This window comes from Pyrgilauda ruficollis, unplaced genomic scaffold, assembly GCF_017590135.1.
Source record: "Pyrgilauda ruficollis isolate IOZ18807 unplaced genomic scaffold, ASM1759013v1 scaffold9, whole genome shotgun sequence".
In the NCBI taxonomy this organism is placed as follows: Eukaryota; Metazoa; Chordata; class Aves; order Passeriformes; family Passeridae; genus Pyrgilauda; species Pyrgilauda ruficollis.
The window spans coordinates 306,518-323,990 of record NW_024531043.1 but is presented as its reverse complement, the minus strand read 5'-3'; the positions used below and the strand labels follow the sequence as shown (position 1 = coordinate 323,990).

The 17,473-nt window shown below is 58.8% G+C and overlaps 1 protein-coding gene across 4 annotated transcripts; it reads left to right on the top strand.

The window, feature by feature from the left end:
• Positions 1–916: 916 nt before the first annotated feature.
• On the top strand, positions 917–17,191 carry LOC121364865 (proline dehydrogenase 1, mitochondrial-like). Of its 4 annotated transcripts, none has more exons than XM_041488556.1 (14): positions 917–5,577; positions 6,121–6,308; positions 11,725–11,759; positions 12,064–12,213; positions 12,347–12,411; positions 12,754–12,870; positions 13,012–13,091; positions 13,358–13,439; positions 13,732–13,824; positions 13,907–14,053; positions 14,201–14,376; positions 14,457–14,555; positions 14,921–15,009; positions 16,227–17,191. In XM_041488556.1, the coding sequence occupies exons 1-14, from the start codon at positions 4,657–4,659 to the stop codon at positions 16,286–16,288; spliced, it is 2,304 nt and encodes a 767-aa protein (XP_041344490.1). In that variant the 5' UTR covers positions 917–4,656; the 3' UTR covers positions 16,289–17,191. The 4 variants fall into 4 exon arrangements, with proteins under 4 accessions (XP_041344490.1, XP_041344489.1, XP_041344491.1 ...); XM_041488554.1 differs by having other exon boundaries at positions 921–5,577; positions 16,241–17,191; XM_041488555.1 differs by lacking the exon at positions 12,754–12,870 and having other exon boundaries at positions 918–5,577; positions 16,241–17,191.
• Positions 17,192–17,473: the final 282 nt, after the last annotated feature.

Genomic DNA, 17,473 nt, shown 5'->3' with positions numbered 1-17,473 from the left:
CCTCACCAGAGCCACAGCTGCCCTCGAATCAATCAAGTTTTGCTGTGAGACAGCTCTGTTTCCAGAGGCTCAGTAATTAAGAGCCTATTTTTAGAGAAATGAGCCACCACATTAATCAATAAGGAGCAGCCAGCTCCTCAAGGGTAAGGGGGTTGGAGTTGTCCTGCTCCAGCCTCAGGAGCTTGTCCCCCGTCCCATGATGTGTGGTTGCCCCCAGGTGCTGCAGGGAGCTCTGTGCCTTGTCCCCACCTGGCTGGGATCCCACAGGGCACCTGGGACCTTTGGCTCCATTGGCCTTCCCAGGGGATGCTCCTGGCAGGAAAAGGCTGCAAAAAATAAGAGGGGCTCCTTAGGAACATCACCTGGGAGGGGTCTGGTAGGATGCCTCTGGCCAGCTGGACTAGGAGCAGCTGGTTCAGGTCTCAGCAGCAGCTCTTGGGGGACAGGAGAGGCACAGCCATCCTCACCTCACACTCCTGCTGTCCCTGCCAGGGCTGGCTCCTTCTGCCTCCCACCACCTCCTGCGCATCCCTGGTCTGCCCAGGAAGAAGAGCCAAACATCCCCTTTCCTGGGAATGTTTCCCCAGCATGAGGTGTTTAAATCATTTACAAAGGGCTAAAATAGAGCTGGCTCCCTTCCAGGCACTCTGGCATCCAGGCTCTGTAAACGACTCACCCGCCAAGGGAGTCAGCCGGAAAAAAAGGCTTTTCCTGTCCATTTCCCAAGACCCCCTTCCACAGAAACCTTCCAGCATGATCCTTTCTCAGCTGTAAGAGCAGCAAAATTGTTTCAGGTCTTCACTGGCATTCCTTTTCCCCCAGGCACACTTGTGGACATCTCATATGACTCCCTTCTGCCAGTGGATGGAAAAAGAGAAGGACTCTCTGCAAAGAAACAGTTAACTGATGTGGTAAGTCTGATGTGTCTTTCCTTGCCTTGGATATTTCCTAGGGTCCCTTTCAGAGGCAATTTTTTTTTTTTTTAAATAGCATTGACCTTTATGGAGACTTCACCTGGTATTCACCAGGAATTCACCTGGGTATTTTCTCATGGCTGCTGAGCTGCACCCAGGAGCTCACAGGAAGAACCAAGAAGACATTTCTTAGGCTGCAAGTGATTCACCAAAAATCATTGGGATGCAGGTGGAAAATGCCAGGGATCAGAACACAGCCTAGCTTTCAAATCCAACCATGCTGGGAGAGCAAGGTCTGGGTTGACCAGGAGATCACCTGCAAGAGGAGCTACCCAGCATCTCTTTCCTCTGCAGGGTCTGTGGCAGCTCTCAGCTGCTCTCTCCAGGGCCCCCCACCCAAATGAATGCCCCAGGAACTGGAGCTCCCACCCTGTGACTCCCCAGGTGACCAGCAAGTTCCCAAACTCTTACTCTGCTCTCATGGAGGCAGGACACCAAGTGCCGCAGCCTCACCTGCCTGTGCCACACCTGGATAAGGATCACCCCTAATCCTGCTGGAGCAGCTGAACCTCCTGCAGCCTCTGCAGCACCAAGTGCAAGGGGAAGGATGCAGTTCCCTGGTTCCCCAGCTGTGAGAAGGAAGGCTGGTTCCTCCATCGTGATGCCAGAGTGTGGTCCATACTGTGGCACAAGTCAGATTCACCCCCAGGAGGGTGACACTGAGGCTGACAGGGTGCTTGGGCAGAGTCAGAGAGCACTAACTCATTATCCAAACAGACCCACAGGAGCTGGGAGCTCCTGTGCACCCCACAGGGGTTTATCCCCTCAGAGTGGGCAGCACTAGATCTGGAGTTCTCCCTGAAGAGTTGCACAGAGGGAGATGAAGCCTCTCGTGAAGAAAAATAACCCCATGCAAGATGAGAACCCACAAGTGGCTGCAATTTGAGAAGCACTGTTCTGAAGTCCACCTTCTCCTGAGTTTTGCCAGTGGATCCACGTCAGACTCTGACACACCCAGCTCCTGCCACCGCAGCACCTGCTGTTCCAAGGGGCACCTGTGGCAGAGCCAGATGCCAGCTGAGGATCCACCCTGCTCCCACAGGCTGCAGGTGTCCCTCCTGCATGCTGGCCTGCGCTGGGAGTGATTTGGTAGCGCAGGTAAGTCAGGCATATGGTCAGTGAGAAACACCCAACAGAGGAGGACCTGAGTCAGCACTCTCCAAGGAAACCTCAGAGGAGCAATGCTGGAAGAACAGAGTGCTGGGGCAGCAGAGCTGTGGGACAGTGAGGACAGAGCCCCAGCCCCAAGGATGGAGCAGGCTTGCCCCTAGCCTGGCACTGGGCTGGAGGAAGAGGAGGGTGAGGAAGGCTGGTCCCCCACCCATGGAGCAGAGCGAGCAGCTTCCAGGATCTGTGTCCTGGCCCACTTCTACCATGTGGCAGGAGGAGCGATCATCCCACTGTCCTCCTTCCCAGATGCTGGGAGTGGCTGCTGTTACTCCTTGCCATCTGTGATGTTTGTGGTGTCAGAGGAGCCTCTGCTGAGGGCCGTCCCATGAAATATGCATGGCGTGGCCTCTCCTTCTAAATTGCATCTCCTCCTGTGCCAAATTCCCTCCTTGCCTATTTGTCTCACTTTCAAATGTTCCTTCACATTTTACAGCTTCTCAAGCCATCCATAACAGCTTCTCCTGGATTTATTCCCATTGCTGGTGCAGGCGAGAGTGCCCAAGGAAGGACTTGGCTCTGTGCTATCCAGCCTTGGCCATGTTCCCTGTGTGGGATAGAGCAGCATGGCTGTGTCTGTGATGTGTGTTCCAACCATGGGCTGGACTGAGCTTCCCATGTCAGCTGCAGCCACCGTGAGCAGAGACCAGCCCCCTGTGCCAGCAGCACCTGCCTGAGCACGGTGGAGACAGGGACAGTGGCCTTGAGGGCATAATGTCACAGCCAAGGGAGATTGGGAGTGGGGGGCCAGTGCTCTGCAAGGACCCACAGTGGCCCACGAGAGCTTGGTATGGTCCCCACGGCAGCCTGGAGCATCCCTTTTTGATCTCCCTGCCACTAGCAGGGCTGCCAGCTCAGGGATTTTCTCTGCTTCAGGCACCACCATCCTGAGAGAAACCTCATCAGATTTCACCTCCATCAAAAGTGGCTTTTTAACATTTCATCTCTGAGTTTAGGTCTGAGACTAAAGTTTCTTCAGAAACTCAGACCTGGTTTTGCACCCAGCTAGATCCTGCAGGGCTGCAGCTCTGCTGGCACAGCAAGCAGCACTTGGAAGCTTTCCCTGCTAAGACCGGGTGAGTGTTTCCCAGGGGTGACTGGTGCCATTAGAGCCTTTGAAGGGAATTTTCTCTGTGGCAATTGGCTGAGAAACAAGGTTTGAACTAAATCCCAAGAGTTCATATGTGCAGTCTCATCACGACGAGGAACTTTGGGTGAATTATTATTATCTTTAAATGGCACAAAAGAGTTAGCACAGGGAATGTTTTGAAGGAAGTGGATGCTTTTCCAGAGCTTTGTACCCAGCTCTGTCAGAGGCAATGCCATTGCCTGGCTGTCTCTGTGGAAGGACAAGATGTTCCCAAACAAAACCTTACAAATGAGCTCAGGGAATCCCCGTGGTTTCACTGCCGGTTACAGCAATGTCAGTGTTGGGGAGGGCAGGAAAAAACAATTGCAGGAACTAATTTTCCCATCTCCTGCCTGCGCTGAGCATTCCCAGCACAAGATGTCACTGAGGAGCTGGATTTGGACAACTCTTCATCAGTCCGGAGTCATCCTCCGGGAGCCACTGGAAACGGGGCTGGAGAGGTGGGCATGGCGAAGGAATATGGTCACAGAGAAAGGACGTGGGCACAGAGAGGGCATGAGGGCACAGAGAAGGGACATGGGCACGAGAAAGTATGCAGCTGTGATGCAGCTGTGAAACAATCCTGCAAAAAGGAAGGGAGCTACCTGATCTCCCAGGCCAGCTCTCAGGAGCATTCCTGGACGTGGGGTGTCAGGGATGTGCTCGGTAATCTCCGGAGCTCAGCACTGGGTGCGCCGGGGAGGAACAGCTCAGGCAAACGCCTGCCACAAGAAGGACAGGCACTCGCTCTGCCTGGGAAGATCCCGAGGTCCTGCCAGCCCTCTCCGGTGCTCCGTGGAGCAGGCAAAGCCCAACAGCCCCAGCCCATGACGAGGGAGCCAAGTCTGCTGCCTCAAGCAACCTAAGCACCCATGGACCCCACCAAATGAGTGAGGATTCAGCTGAAACTCCTAAAATGTTCACGCACCCATCAGGAGGACAGGGGCAAGTACAGGGGCTTGTAACATCTCTCCCATAACAGGTTCCGCAGGTCTGAGATCCCTTCTCCATGTGTTTCCAGTTCCCCAGACTGGACATACCACAGCCTGCCCCAGGGATGGCTACGAGGGAGCAAACACCCTTTGATGCATCCTTTGGCCCTCCCTGGGGATGTCTGAGCAGTCAGTACCCCCTTTGCCCCTCAGGATTGGCCCCAGTGCTTCCCACAGGTCCCCTTCAGGGCTCCCTTGGGACCTTCACAATTTTCCCAAGGCTCCTCCAAGGGCATGAGCTCCTCTTTGCCCCGCTCCCAGCAGCGCTCCAAGAACAGAGTTCCCTTCAGGCCCCACCCACGGCTCCCCTCGAGCCCAGGGGCACCTGCCCCTCCAGGCCCTCCCTGGGGCTTTCGGGGAGGGAGGTGCCCCTGGGACCGGCTGCTTCAAGGGGATGGGACTGGGGAAGGCACCGGGCAGGCAGCTGGGGGAGCGGGGTGCACTGGGCAGGGTGGCTCCAGTCCTGGTGCTGGCCCCGGTGACCTTGCTAGTCCCGGTTCCTATCCCCGACCCGGTACCTATGCCAGCATTGGTCTTGCTCGCAGTTCCGATCCCAGTGCCAATCCCGGTACCGGTGCTGGTCCCGGTTCCTGTCCAGGTCCGAGTCCTGGTGCCCCTTCCGGTTTCGGTTCCAGCGCCGGTCTCGGTGCCGGTCCCGTTCCCAGTTCCACTGCCGGTCCCTGTCCTCGTGTCGGTGCCAGTCCCGGAATTAGTCCCAGTCCCAGTGGCGATCCCGATCCCAGTTCCCATCCCCGTGGCGGTGCTGATGCCTGTCTCGGTGCCAGTGCCAGTCCTATTCCCAGTCCCGCTGCCGGGCCGGTGCCGATCTCAGAATCAGTCGCTGTCCCAGTGCCGGTGTCGGTGCCGGGGCAGGGCCGGGCCGCGGGGCCGGTTCCGGCGGCAGCAGAGCGCGGCCAAAGGCGGGGCGGAGCGGGGCCGTGGAGCAGAGCCCGGGGGCGGTCCCGCGCGGGCCGTACTTAAGGCGGCGGCGGGCGGCGGCCCCGCCGTACCCATGGCTCTCCCGAGCGCCGCCCGGGCGCTCCGCGCCGCCGTTCGTCGGTGCGATCCCCCGAGCCGCCCGCGCTCCGCGCCCGCCGCCGCCCCTCGCGGGTTCTCCCCGGCGGCGGCGGGTGCGGGACCCCGGCCGGGGCCGCCCCCTCCCCCGCGGAGCGCAGAGCGGGGCCCGCCGCCGCCCGCCGTGGATTTCGGGGACCCGCGCGAGGCGTTCCGCAGCAAGAGCAACGCGGAGCTGCTGCGGGGGCTAGTGGTGCTAGGGCTGTGCGCCGTGGAGCCGCTGGTGCAGCACAACCGGGAGGTGGGTGGAGGAAGGGGTCTGGCTTGGGGGGCTGCTCCGGAGCGGGGCTCGTCCCCGGCCCTGGACCGGCGGGGCTCTCGCTCAGAGGCGCCCGCTCCGGGAGGTGTCAGCCTCCTTCTGGAGGGGGTTCTTGCTCCGGGAAGTTCAATTTTGGGACTGCGAGCCCCAGCATGGGCAGCGCCCCTTCCGGACGTGTCGGTGCGGGATGGGGATTCTGTCGCTCCAGGGGTGAATGCCCCGAATGGGAGCATCTTTCGTTCCGGGAGAGTGCCTGTTTTGCAGGATGCTGGTGCGTGCCAGGGATACTCTCACTCCGGGAGGTGCCGGTCCTGGGCTGGGGGCGCTCTCACCCTAGGGGTGCCCATTTCGGGACTTGTCATTCCCCTTCCAGGGGGACTCTCGGTCTGAGGGTGCGAGTGTTGGAGAGCTCTTGGACCCGAGCCGGCGGCAGCCCGTTTTGAGGAATGCCAGTCCTGGGTCGTGGGGACTTCTCCTACGGGAGTGCCCGTGCGGGACGGGTGCTGAGCCGCCGCTGTCCCGCAGCTGCTGCAGTTGTGCCAGCGATTGCTGGGGCAGACGCTGTTCGAGCGGCTGATGAAGATGACGTTCTACGGGCAGTTCGTGGCCGGGGAGGACCAGGAGGCCATCAAGCCGCTGCTCCGGCGGAACCAGGCCTTCGGCGTGGGCGCCGTGCTGGATTACAGCGTGGAGGAGGACCTGGGCGACGGGCGGTGAGTGCGGGGCTGGGGCGGGGAGGGGGCGGGCCCTGGCCGCGCTGCCATTGGCTGCGCCCGCCCAGCCCCCCGCTCCCATTGGCTGCTGGGCCGTGCGTCACGGCCTCGCCCCCCGTGGCACCGCCCATTCAGCACACGGGGGTGACAGTGCCCCGCACAGGGGGGCACAATGGCCCGCACTCGGGGGTGACAGTGGCCAGAACACAGGGATGGCAGTGACCCGCACATGGCGGTGGCTGTGTCCTGCACACTGGGGTGCTGAGCCCCCACTGGGCCGTATCGCTCCCCCCGCCCCTCTTCACATACCGGGTGCTGCCCCCCTGTCTGCTGCACCCCTCTGTCCCCATCTATTCCCTTGCACACACCGGAGTGCACCCGTTCCCGGCGGTTCTGTACACCTCGAACCCTCCTGCACACCCTGAGGGGGTTCCCACCTCTATTTTCCATCTCCTATGGGATGTTAACCACTCCCCCACCCCCCGTCCATTCCATCTTCCCTCTGCCAGCCACGTCCTATTTTCTCCAACCCCCTGGAGCGCTGTTTCCCTCCCCCCCAACCCCTCTGACACAGACAGACAATACACAGCGTCGCTGTCACGCCTGAAGTCCCCCTTCCCCCTCCCCCCATCGGGATGCTGACCCCCATTCCTGCCCCCGCCATTCCCCACCATACAAATGCTGCTTCACACATTTTGGTGGACTCAATGATCTTGGAGCTCTTTTGCAATCTTAACAATTCCATGATTTCATTATTTCCACCCTCCACCATTTCCACCTCTCTCAAGCTGGGGTAGTGCCCCCCTTTCCCGCACTGCCCCGCAGTCCCAGGCAGTCTTCACTGCCTCCCGCCCTCTGCCAAGAGCTGGCACCAGCCCAAAGCTGCCTGTAACTTTCCATTATTCGGGCTCCAGTTCCGGTCAGTTGCACTCTCCGGATCGATGGGCCGCTGGCCGTCACCCCGCGGTCACGGGGGTGGGCGGTGTCCCCCCCACCCACAGCAAGGGTGGCCCTACCGGAGGACACTGGCTGAGGATGCGCCATCCCCCGGGCAAGGCTGCACGGCGGCAGTCGCTGCTGGCAGCTGGGGACACCGTCCGGCTGTCATATGCTTGTCACGTGCTGTCAAAAACACAGCGGGAACGGCTTTTTAGGGTGGTTTGCGAGCAGAATGTGAGTCAGGCAGGTGGTGCCGCTGCGCGCCTTATCTCTGGTCCACACCCGGGAACTGCTTATCGGGGATCCCCATGTGCCAGTGCCCCTCGCTGCTGCTGCCGCTGTCACACATCCCCAGGAGTGAAGGGTCTGTGGGTCCGTGATGGGAGCACACACTGCTGAGGGCAGCGTGGGCACGAGAGCTGTGCGTGGGGAGGCAGGGCTGCACCATCCCAGAGCGGGCAGGAAACTTTGGGGTTTTTCTAGAAAAGCTTCAAAACACCCTGCTGCTGCCAGGCAGGAGGGTGGCTGTTTTGAAGGTGTGTGGCTGTTTTTGAAGGTTAGCTGTTTCTCCCCTGGACATCCAGCCATGGTCTGGGCAGTGTTCAGCATTCCCAAGGGGCTGAGCCAGCAGCACTGGTGCTGTCAGGCTGTCACTGCTGCCACCAGGCTGTCACTGCTGCCCTCCACGCCTGGCTGTGCCTGGGCCAAGGGCTTTGGCGTGGGGAACCATAGAAGACTTTCAGACAGGCTCTGCCTGCAACTGTATCCCTCCTGCTGATGGGTGCCGGTGGTTTGTGAGCTGGCTGGGCTGTGCTGCTCCCCGCCACTGCAGATTTGGGGTTTGCATATGTGGTACTCCTGGCTAAGAGAGTTCAGCCTGTGCTGTGTGGGCCATTCATATCCAAGAGACTTCCCAAGGCATCCCTGCCCAAGCCCCGGTGGGATTTGCCTGGATATGAGGAAAAGGGTCTTCACCCAGAGGATGGTTGGGCACTGAACAGGCTCTCCAGGGAGTGGTCATGGTCCCAAGGCTGCCATTCAAGGAGCATTTGGGTAATCAGGCACGGGGTGAGACTGTTGTCCTCTGCAGAGCTAGGAGTGGAACTTGATGTCCTCATTCATCCCTTCCACCTCAGGATGTTCTGTAATTCTCTGAACAAGGACTGAGCCCAGAATGGGACTGGATGTGTTATGCTGAATGGTGTCCTTTGCCAGCCATCACTCTTGGTCCTCCCTGGCTCTGTTCGGAGTAAAATCCCAAATTCTCAGTGCTTCTGCCAGGGCTGGTGCTGAGTTGGGCTGCACGTGGTTGAGAGAGGTGGGCAGTCCTGCGTTCCTGGCTGCTGTGTCCCAGAGCTGTGTCCTTCCCCTTGGTGAATGCTTTGGGATTGTGCTGCTGCCAGCCAGGAAGCGGAGCTATAAACCACAGCAGTCAGTGGGTGTTTTGGCCTCCGGGTACCATCTCCTGCTGTTCTTCTGGAGTAAGCTCGACACAATGGCAGGGAAATGCCCTTTCTGCCCCAGCAATGGGCTGTGGCACCTTTTTCACAGCCTTTCCGGCTGGGAACAACAATGCAACATGGGCAAGAACCGGCTTATCCTGCCTGCCGCAGGCCCCTGCCTGCCCTGCTCAGGCTGGCATCCAGGACTCTGCCAGCTTGTCCCAGGAGGCCTCAGCCACGTGCTGAAGGCTGCTGCCAGGTCATGGTGACACAGCTGGAAAATAAGTGCTCTCCAGGCAGAGGTCTGGGGGCTTCAGTGTGGCTGCAGCCCTGGGTGGGGGGTAGAGAGACAGCACTGGGCCGGGGCTTCTGGTACCTGTGGGGTGAAGCAGCGAGCCCCCCTATAGTGAAGGAGGTTGTAGTCTCCTGGCAGCCTTGGGACCATTGCTGGCACACAGGCATCCCAAGTCTGCACACGAGTTGGGGTTGTGCTGACACAGGGGAGGGACAATCTTGTCCCTAGCATTGTCAGATGCTCTTCAGGCTCTGCTATGCAGAGTGTGGACTTGGGTTCCTCTAGAAATTCCATGTGTGGATATCTGACACCTGCCCCAGTGTAGGATCACTGTCCCCAGCCTGGGCAATGCTGCTCCCAGAGCTGCTGCCTCCCCTTCTCTTCCTGTTCCCAGTGCTCATTCCCAGCTGCCACCCCTATCCTGTGCTTTGTCAGCATGTTCCCTGGGATCATGGGGCAGCTTCTCTTTAGCTTCAAGCTCTCCAAGGCCTGTGGTGGTCCTGGGCTGGTGTGTGCTGACAACTCCTGCACGGAGCAGGTTGAAGGTGTGTTCTGCCAAGAGCTTTGCTTTATTCCTACCCATGGGATTTTAAGCACCACCCATAGCTCCAAAATGGACTTACGTTACTCTGAGTCTTTTCCTTGGACGTAGTAATTCAAGGACAGCTTTTCCCTGACCCCTCATCCCCTTTGCCAGACCCATTGTTGATGAGCAAAGCACACACGCTGTGCTGCCGGCACCCTCCGGGTAACCTGGGGGGCCAAAGGGATTATTTCCAACAGCGGGACCTTTGTGCTGCTCCTGAGCTGGTTTACTTGGCCTGATCCAAAACTTCCTGAAAGCCCCATCTGCTGTGTCAGCTGCATTACCCTTCCCAGCCATCCTGCAAGTCCTCACAACCTGCTTTAGGCAAGTGTGATCTCCCAGGCCCTGAGCTCAACCTTGAGGCTGTTCCTGTCTGGATACAGCCTGCCAGGAGCATCTGGACAGCACCTGGAGATGGGATGTGCTCTGGGAGACTTGTGGGTTTGTAGAAGGGATGGTCAGGTATAAGCTAGGTTCAGTGGCACTTGGTGGGTGAGGGAATGGCTTTTCTGGCCAAGATTAATATCACAAAGTGAGCAGCTGATATCCAGGACAAAGTTATTTCTTCAGCTGGAAGCATCTTCCTTTATTTTGCTTGATTCAGAAGAACAAAGCGAGCACCGTGGCACTACTTTGAATGCCCTCTAGAGGATGAAGGAACAGCTGGTGCAGTCATGCAGCAGAAATGCTGCTGGGAAGGGTGTGTTTATCTTCAGGAACATAAAACACTCTAACTCTAAGGGCGCTGTTTGCTATTTGCCTTCACTCCAGCCATTTGTCCCCAGTACCTTGGATGTGGTGCCCGGGGTGTGCTCAGAGCTGTCCCCTGCCCACAGGACCCATGTGTGCCCTCATGTCACAGCAGTATTCAGCTGAAGCTGTCCCCTGTGCCATGCTGCCTGCTCCAAAGGGAGCTTCCACCTAGCAAAGGCTTTGCTGGCAAATCCCATTGCTGAGTGTATGATCTCTCCTCTTTCCTTTCCTCCACCCTCTGTACTCAGGGACAGAAAGCTGCTTTCCCTGTCCTCAGGTGAGTAAAATCAAGGAGCAGAGCCTGCTAGATATGGTGCCTTCTGCTTCCCATGAGCTCCAGCTGCTCCTGCCCTGGCTCATGCCAGGCTTTGTGGCACTTTGAGCGATGTGGGGCTGGTCCTGTCTCCAGGGGGCCAGAGGGAACGGCTTGTTTCAGGTTGTTATGCTTCCAGCAGCCCCTAATCCCTGTCACAGGGTTTTCATATGGGAGAATGTGTCCTGGGACCCTGCCATGTGCCTCTCTGCTCTCTTGGCCAGCTTGCTGGCTCTGGATGGGTGGCTTTGCTGCTTCCCTTGCACGGTGCTTCTTCGCCATTGGGTACGGCCAACTGGGGACAGGGATGCCAAGGCAGAGGCCTCCTGAAGGGGATGGCTCTGCTGCCACCCAGGGCTGCTCTCCAGGGGCTGGCCCCGTTCCAGGTCAGACCCTGGGTCTGTGGCTGGGTTTAGGGTGTCAGCAAGAAGGTTTAGCTACTCAAGCTCAGTTAGTATGTTGTGACTTGGCCATCATCCCCCAGGCTGTCAGAGCCCTGTTATCTCCATGACAGAAAGTTTGGGCTTAAAATGACATCCGAGGTCAGCTGGAGTTGAAAACAAGGTGTTGTTTGTGAGTTGTTGGCTGAAGCAATGGCACAGAGGAGTGTGAGGCAGCAGGCACCCTTGGCTTGGTGTGCTCAGGGTCTGGAGAAGCTCCGTGCTTTGTGGTCTGGCTGCTGGTGCCATCAAGGTGAGGACGCAGTGGGTTGAGGCTTGGTGTCACCACAGCAAGGACCATGAGCAGGACGGAAATGGAGCATGCCAACCCCACCGGCCTGACCTTGTCTTTGCAATGGTGTGGTCTTTTGGAGAGCAGCTCTGAACCCTGGGACAGGCCGTCCTCACTGTTCTGCCACAGGGCTCGCAGGTCTTCCCTGGATGGATGGTGAAGCCCTGTTCCCTTCCACAGGTGGGTTTTGGGCATCTGAACTGCCAGCTGGATCCCATCGGTCATGGGATGGTGAGGGAACAGCAGGGTCCAGCACCAGGATGGCAGCACAGGAGCCTCAGAGCTGTCCTGCCCATCAGCGTAGGGCTGCAGCGGGTTGCTGAACTGGCCCTTATCTTTCCTGTTTCTCTTCTTAGCTCCCGCACCTCTGCAGCCGAGAAGGAGATGGGAGGTGAGTGACAGGAGATAGCCTGGAGGTCCAGGCACGGCAGGCCTGGTGTTGTGGGGGAAGGACCCAGGTACCACAGCCTCAAAAAATGAGCTGGAGGAAGAGCAACGTGTCTCCTGGCCCAGTCTTGCCCCTCAGCAAAGACTCGGCTTCTGCTCTGGCACAGAGCAAGCAGGGCCCATGTCAGCGCTGGGGGCTCTCTGAGCTCCAAGCCAGAGCCTCTCTCCCTTCAACCACACTGGGAGCTCCTGGGGAGGCTGTGGGAGCTTGGTGGGGCGTGGCCCATCTCCATCCTCTTCCACCCCAGGAGCAGAAAAAAGGGAGAAGCAATACCGAGCCCATCAGGGATTTGGGGATCACCATGGTGGAGTCACTGGGGCGCACACCTATTTTTATGCCGATGAAGCCAAGTGTGACGAGCACATGGAGACTTTCCTTCGCTGTATTGATGCCTCAAGTGAGTGCTCCACGTGTCATGGACAGCCCCACTGTGCTGGGGACTGCCAGGATCTCTCAGTCCTACCACCACCATATCTCTCCTGCCCAAGGGCTGATGGTCAGGTTGACTCTGTCCTTGTGGTTCTATCCAGGTGGCAGCTCAGAGGACGGCTTCTCTGCCATCAAGCTGACAGCACTGGCCAGACCCCAGTTCCTGGTGAGTGCCAGAGCTGTGTCAGAGTGTGGTGGGGCAGAGTCAGGGCCACAGATGCTGCTTCTGCTGGGGCAGGTGCCGGGTGGCATCTCTAGTAATGGCAGTGAGGAGTGAGCACCAACAGCCTGTCCCCTGAGAGCCCAAGACCCCTGCAGACCCTGCCTCAACTTTTGGGGAGACGCAAAGAGCTTAGAACTTTAAAGGTGACATGAAGGTGAATGTGTGGGGTCTATACTGCCCTGCTCTGGGGTCAGCATCTTCCTCGGGCTGGGTGTGATCTTGCAAAGCCCTGCCAGGATAGGAGGCTCCAGCCCGGGTGTCTCACCTGGAGCCTTGTCTCCACAGGTGCGTTTCTCAGAGGTGCTGGTAAAGTGGCGGAGGTTCTTCTACCAAATGGCTGCAGAGGAGGGCCAGGCTGGGTGGGCAGTGCTGGACACAAAGCTGGAGGTGGAGAAGCTGCAGGTGAGGCAGGTGCAGCCTGTGGGAGGAGGCTGTGCTGCAGGGATGCACTGCTGGAGGTGCTGATGGATACAGAGGTGCCAGAGCAGCCCTGAGCTGTGACACCTCAAGCAGACACATCCCTGATGCTTCTTTTGGCGGCAGGAGGCACTGGCCAACCTTGGCATTGCAAGCAAGGCAGAGAGCCAGCAGTGGTTCACAGGCGAGAACCTGGGCAAGAGCGGGTAAGCTGCCTGGGAACTGGGGGTGCTGCAGGGCAGGGACTCTGGGGGATTTTGTCCCTGTCCCTGGGGCAGCAGCAAGGGGAGGTCTCCAAAGGCCTGCTGTGGCTCAGCATAGCAACGGAACATAGGGGAAGTTTGGGTGGAGGTGACAAGGCAGGACAGGGCGGCACATGTCATGTGTCCTTCCTGCTGGTGGGGGCTGGGAGCTGATAGAGAGCCCCCTGCCTTTGCAAGACACCAGCAAGGACCTGGCTCTCTGCTCCCAGCACTGTGGACCTGCTGGACTGGAACAGCCTGTTTGACAGCCGCACCAAGCTCTCCAGGCCTCTGCTCATCCCCAACAGGAAGGTGGGTACCCACCTTTGCTACCCCCAGAGTGGTCCCACAGAGGCTTTGTGGGAGCAGGGCAAGGGTCTCATGCTCTTTCCAGTAGGTGCTGGTGTCTGCAAAGCTCAGCCATGCTGTGACCACAGTGTGCAACCACCAGGCTGGCAGGATGGGCACCCTGTTACGCCCTGCTGGCTGGTGGGGACTGGGGTGGGGCAGCAGTCCTGGGGATGGGTTCCCTCCAGGGGCGTTTGTGTCCCCCATGGGCAGAGGTGGGTGCAGGCGGGGTGCCACAAAGCCATTCTTGTTTCAGACTGGGCAGCTGGAGCCTCTGCTGTCACGCTTCAGCGAGCAGGAGGAGCTGCAGATGAAGAGGGTGCTGCAACGCATGGATGTCCTTGCAAGGGTGAGGGGGCCTTGGGGCTGGGGACTCACAGAGGGGGACACATGGAACTATGAACCCAGCCCGCATGTCTTTCACCCCCCAGAGAGCCATGGAGAAGGGTGTGAGGCTGATGGTAGACGCGGAGCAGAGCTACTTCCAACCGGCCATCAGCCGCCTCACCGTGGAGACGCAGCGCCGCTTCAACAGGAGCCAGCCCATCATCTACAACACCTACCAGTGCTACCTGAAGGTGGGGCCAGCGTGTCCCAGGGCACTGGGGCCGATGCATGGAGACCTCATCTCCTGAAGCCATGGCAGTGCAATGGCACAGCTGCTGAGGCAGTCAGGGCTGGCACTGGAGTAATAACCCTGTGCCATCTCTTCCACTTGGTCACAGGAGGCTTACAACAACGTGACAGGGGACGTGGAGCTGTCGCGCCGGGAGGGCTGGCACTTCGGCACCAAGCTGGTGCGTGGTGCCTACATGGAGCAGGAGAGGGAGAGGGCGGCTCAGATGGGCTACGAGGATCCCATCAACCCAACCTATGAGAAGACCAACGAGATGTACCACAGGTAGGGGACAGCCCCAGCCACACTGCTGCCTGTTGCCCCAGTGGGAAGAGGCCTCACCAGAGGCCTGTCTTGCCTTACAGGTGCCTGGAGTATGTCCTGGAGGAGATCAAGCGCAGCCGGAAAGCCAGCGTGATGGTGGCATCTCACAATGAGGACACCGTGAAGTTCACCCTGCGCAGGTGGGTGCTGGCCAGGCAGCGTGGTGAGGCAGGGACAAGGGGTTTGAGGAATGTGGGGGCCCAGCAGAAATGCTGGAAGATGTGCTGTGGTTTGCCAGGTCCCCCCTGAGCCCACTTGGGGGGATCCCGGCTCCCACGTGGTGCTCAGGGCTTTAGATGGGGCTTGGAGCTGAGGTCCCATCAGCAACCCAGAGGCTGCTGTAAAAAAATAAATCCTTCAAGCTCTACATCCCAGCATCCCTCTGGGATGTGGTCAGTACCACACTGTCCTACTTGGAGATGATCCCCAGTTGTCTGGTGGGACACACTGCCCTGGTGAGCTCTGCTGTGTCTGCTCTCCCCCTATGCTGAGGCTTGTTTTGCAGGATGATGGAGCTGGGGATCCATCCCTCAGACAAGAAGGTGTGCTTTGGGCAGCTGCTAGGCATGTGTGACCAGATCACCTTCCCCCTGGGTGAGTGATGGGAGTGGGGGGGCTTGGCAGAGGTGCTCCAGCTGCTGTGGGGTCAAGGAAGGAAGGAAGGAAGGGCTGTCATAGAGCACTGGCTGAGCACAGTGCCTTTCTGTGGGGAATGCTGTGACCCCTGGGTGGGGTTTGGGGAAGATGTAGATGAGGTTATAAGTGAAGAGTCACATCTCTCTCCTGAGGTTCCATGAGCCTGTAGTGGCTGGGCAGGGACATTCCCACTTTGGAGATGGAGCAGAGATTGGGGTCTCAGGGTGGGGCAGAGACTGGTCCTGGCAGACAGAAACCCTCTCCTGTACCTCCTTGGCTTGGGGCGTCCCTTGGCTCCATGGGGGGTGCACACTGAGTCCTGGGCTCTCTGCTAACAGACTGGCACCAGCCTCTTGTATAACTTTGTCCTCAGCCACCAGCCCAGGCAGCAGAGCAGCACTGCCAGGGGCATGGACAGAAGGACACACAAGGGTCCAGGTACCCAGCCCAGGTCAGGAACTGATCCCCTTGCCCACAGCAGTGTCCAGAACAGAGTCCCAAGGCCAGCAGAGCAGCAGGAGGAAAACTGGGCAGCTGTCCAGCACAGATGCTGCTCTGTCCTGGGGTTCTCTTGGAAGCAGGGCTTGGCCGCCCGTCTGCAGCCTCGTCCGGTCATGCTGGAAAAATGTGTTAACTTGATGTTTCTGGTTGAACGCTCCTTGAGCTGGCCCAGCCCCGGCTGCCGACATTCCCAGGGCTCCTGGTGACCTCGGCCCGCTCCCTCTGGCGCTTTCCCAAGCTCTCGGTGCTGAGCCGGGAGAGATGCACCGCTACCCCCCCACCAGGCTCGGCCGCTGCCGGGATCCCCATCCCAGTGCCCAGCCACAGCCTCCTGCACAACCATCAGGGCACGGGAGGGCAGGCAGGGAAGGGCAGGCCGCTTTTTTTTCTTCCCTCCCCCCTTTTTTTATTTGCCTCCCTGTTTTTTCTTCCCCCACCCTGTTTTTTCCTGACCCCTTTTTCTTTGCCCTTTTTTCCCTTCTTCTCCCCATTTTTTCTCCCCATTCCTGTCCCTTTGCCCCTTCTTTTCCCCCTTGCCCCCTTTTTCCCCATTTCAAGTATCTTCCTCCTCTTTTCCCTTTTCACATTTTTTCACCTTTTCCCTCCTTTTTTTACCTTTTTTTTTTTCCTTTTTGCACACTTTTTTTCTCTCTCGGCAATTCCCTGAGCCGCAGCCTCTCTCCCTCAGGCCAGGCGGGTTTCCCCGTGTACAAGTACGTGCCCTACGGGCCGGTGAACGAGGTGCTGCCTTACCTGTCCCGCCGGGCCCAGGAGAACAGGGGCTTCATGCAGCGGGCGAACCGCGAGCGGGACCTGCTCTGGAAAGAGGTCAAGAGGCGTCTCCTCACAGGAAACCTCTTCAGCCACTGACCCCAGCTTCAGCCCTGGGGCTCCTGTACCTTCGCCCTGAACCACTATCACCATTCCCCATCCCAGTTCTGCTGCAGCTCCCCCAGCCCCTTTGCCCTGGGAGAGAAGTGTCCTTGTTGCTGTTGAACCACTCACACCTTCGGTGGCCTCTGCGATCGCCCTGCTGGCACTGCTGCTCCAGGGATGTCCCTCTGCCATCCCACGGCCTGTCGAGCTGTCCCTGGGGAGATGCTGGGGCTCTCCTGTCAGACTGCTCTGTGCCTTGATGAACGCTGTCCCAGTGTTTTTTCCCTGGCAGGATTGCACAGGGTGATTTATCCACTTGCCTTGTGCCCATGGGCTCAGGTCCAGGTGGGCTGGGTGACTTGGGGACAAGCTGGCCTCAGCCAGAAGCTCCTCCAGCCTCTGCCAGGGTTGGAGCTTAGCCTCCACCAGACCTTTGTAGCGCAGGATCAGCCCCTGTTGCCTGTTCCAGACAGCTACCTGCCTGCTCACTGGCTTTGCACTGACCAGAGCTGGGCAGGTCCACGCTCTCCCCCATCCCACTGGGATAAGCTGCCTGGGGTTGTCCATCCTCAGGCACATGTCCAATGGAGCAGGAGGGGTGAGGGGAGTGGGCTGGCCCCATCCCTGTACCATTCCTGCCCACAGTGCCTGGTTCTAATGATGGACCACGGCAGTGGGAGCACCAGGAGCTGGACCACAGCTCGTCTCTGCTGTACACTGGATTTGTAGAGAATGGAAATTATTAAATCACAACTGTTCCTGCTCCCGTCTCTCTCTCTCTGTTCTTGGGCAGCCACATGTGTCCAGGCACTGCCGTGGTCTCAAAGGGGGGTTAATGCTGCATGCTTGGCCTGAGACAGAGCCTGGAGAAAGGAGTGAGACCAAACTTCCTGGGACAGGGACTGGAGAAGCTGTGAAGCTTCCTGTGATGGGTTTGGGGGAGCTGGGAGCCCTGGGCCATCCCCGTACCTGCAGAAGAGGGGGTGGCAGCATGGGAGAGACTTGCTTTTGGGGGACATGCACTCTGCAGGCTTTCATGCCTCAA

Coding starts and splice junctions, on each gene's coding strand:
- LOC121364865 (XM_041488554.1), top strand. CDS start 4,657: ATGGGACTGGGGAAGGCACCGGGCAGGCAGCTGGGGGAGCGGGGTGCA. Junction 6,309..11,724: donor GAGGACCTGGGCGACGGGCG/GTGAGTGCGGGG, acceptor TTCTCTTCTTAG/CTCCCGCACCTCTGCAGCCG. Junction 15,010..16,240: donor CCAGATCACCTTCCCCCTGG/GTGAGTGATGGG, acceptor TCTCTCCCTCAG/GCCAGGCGGGTTTCCCCGTG.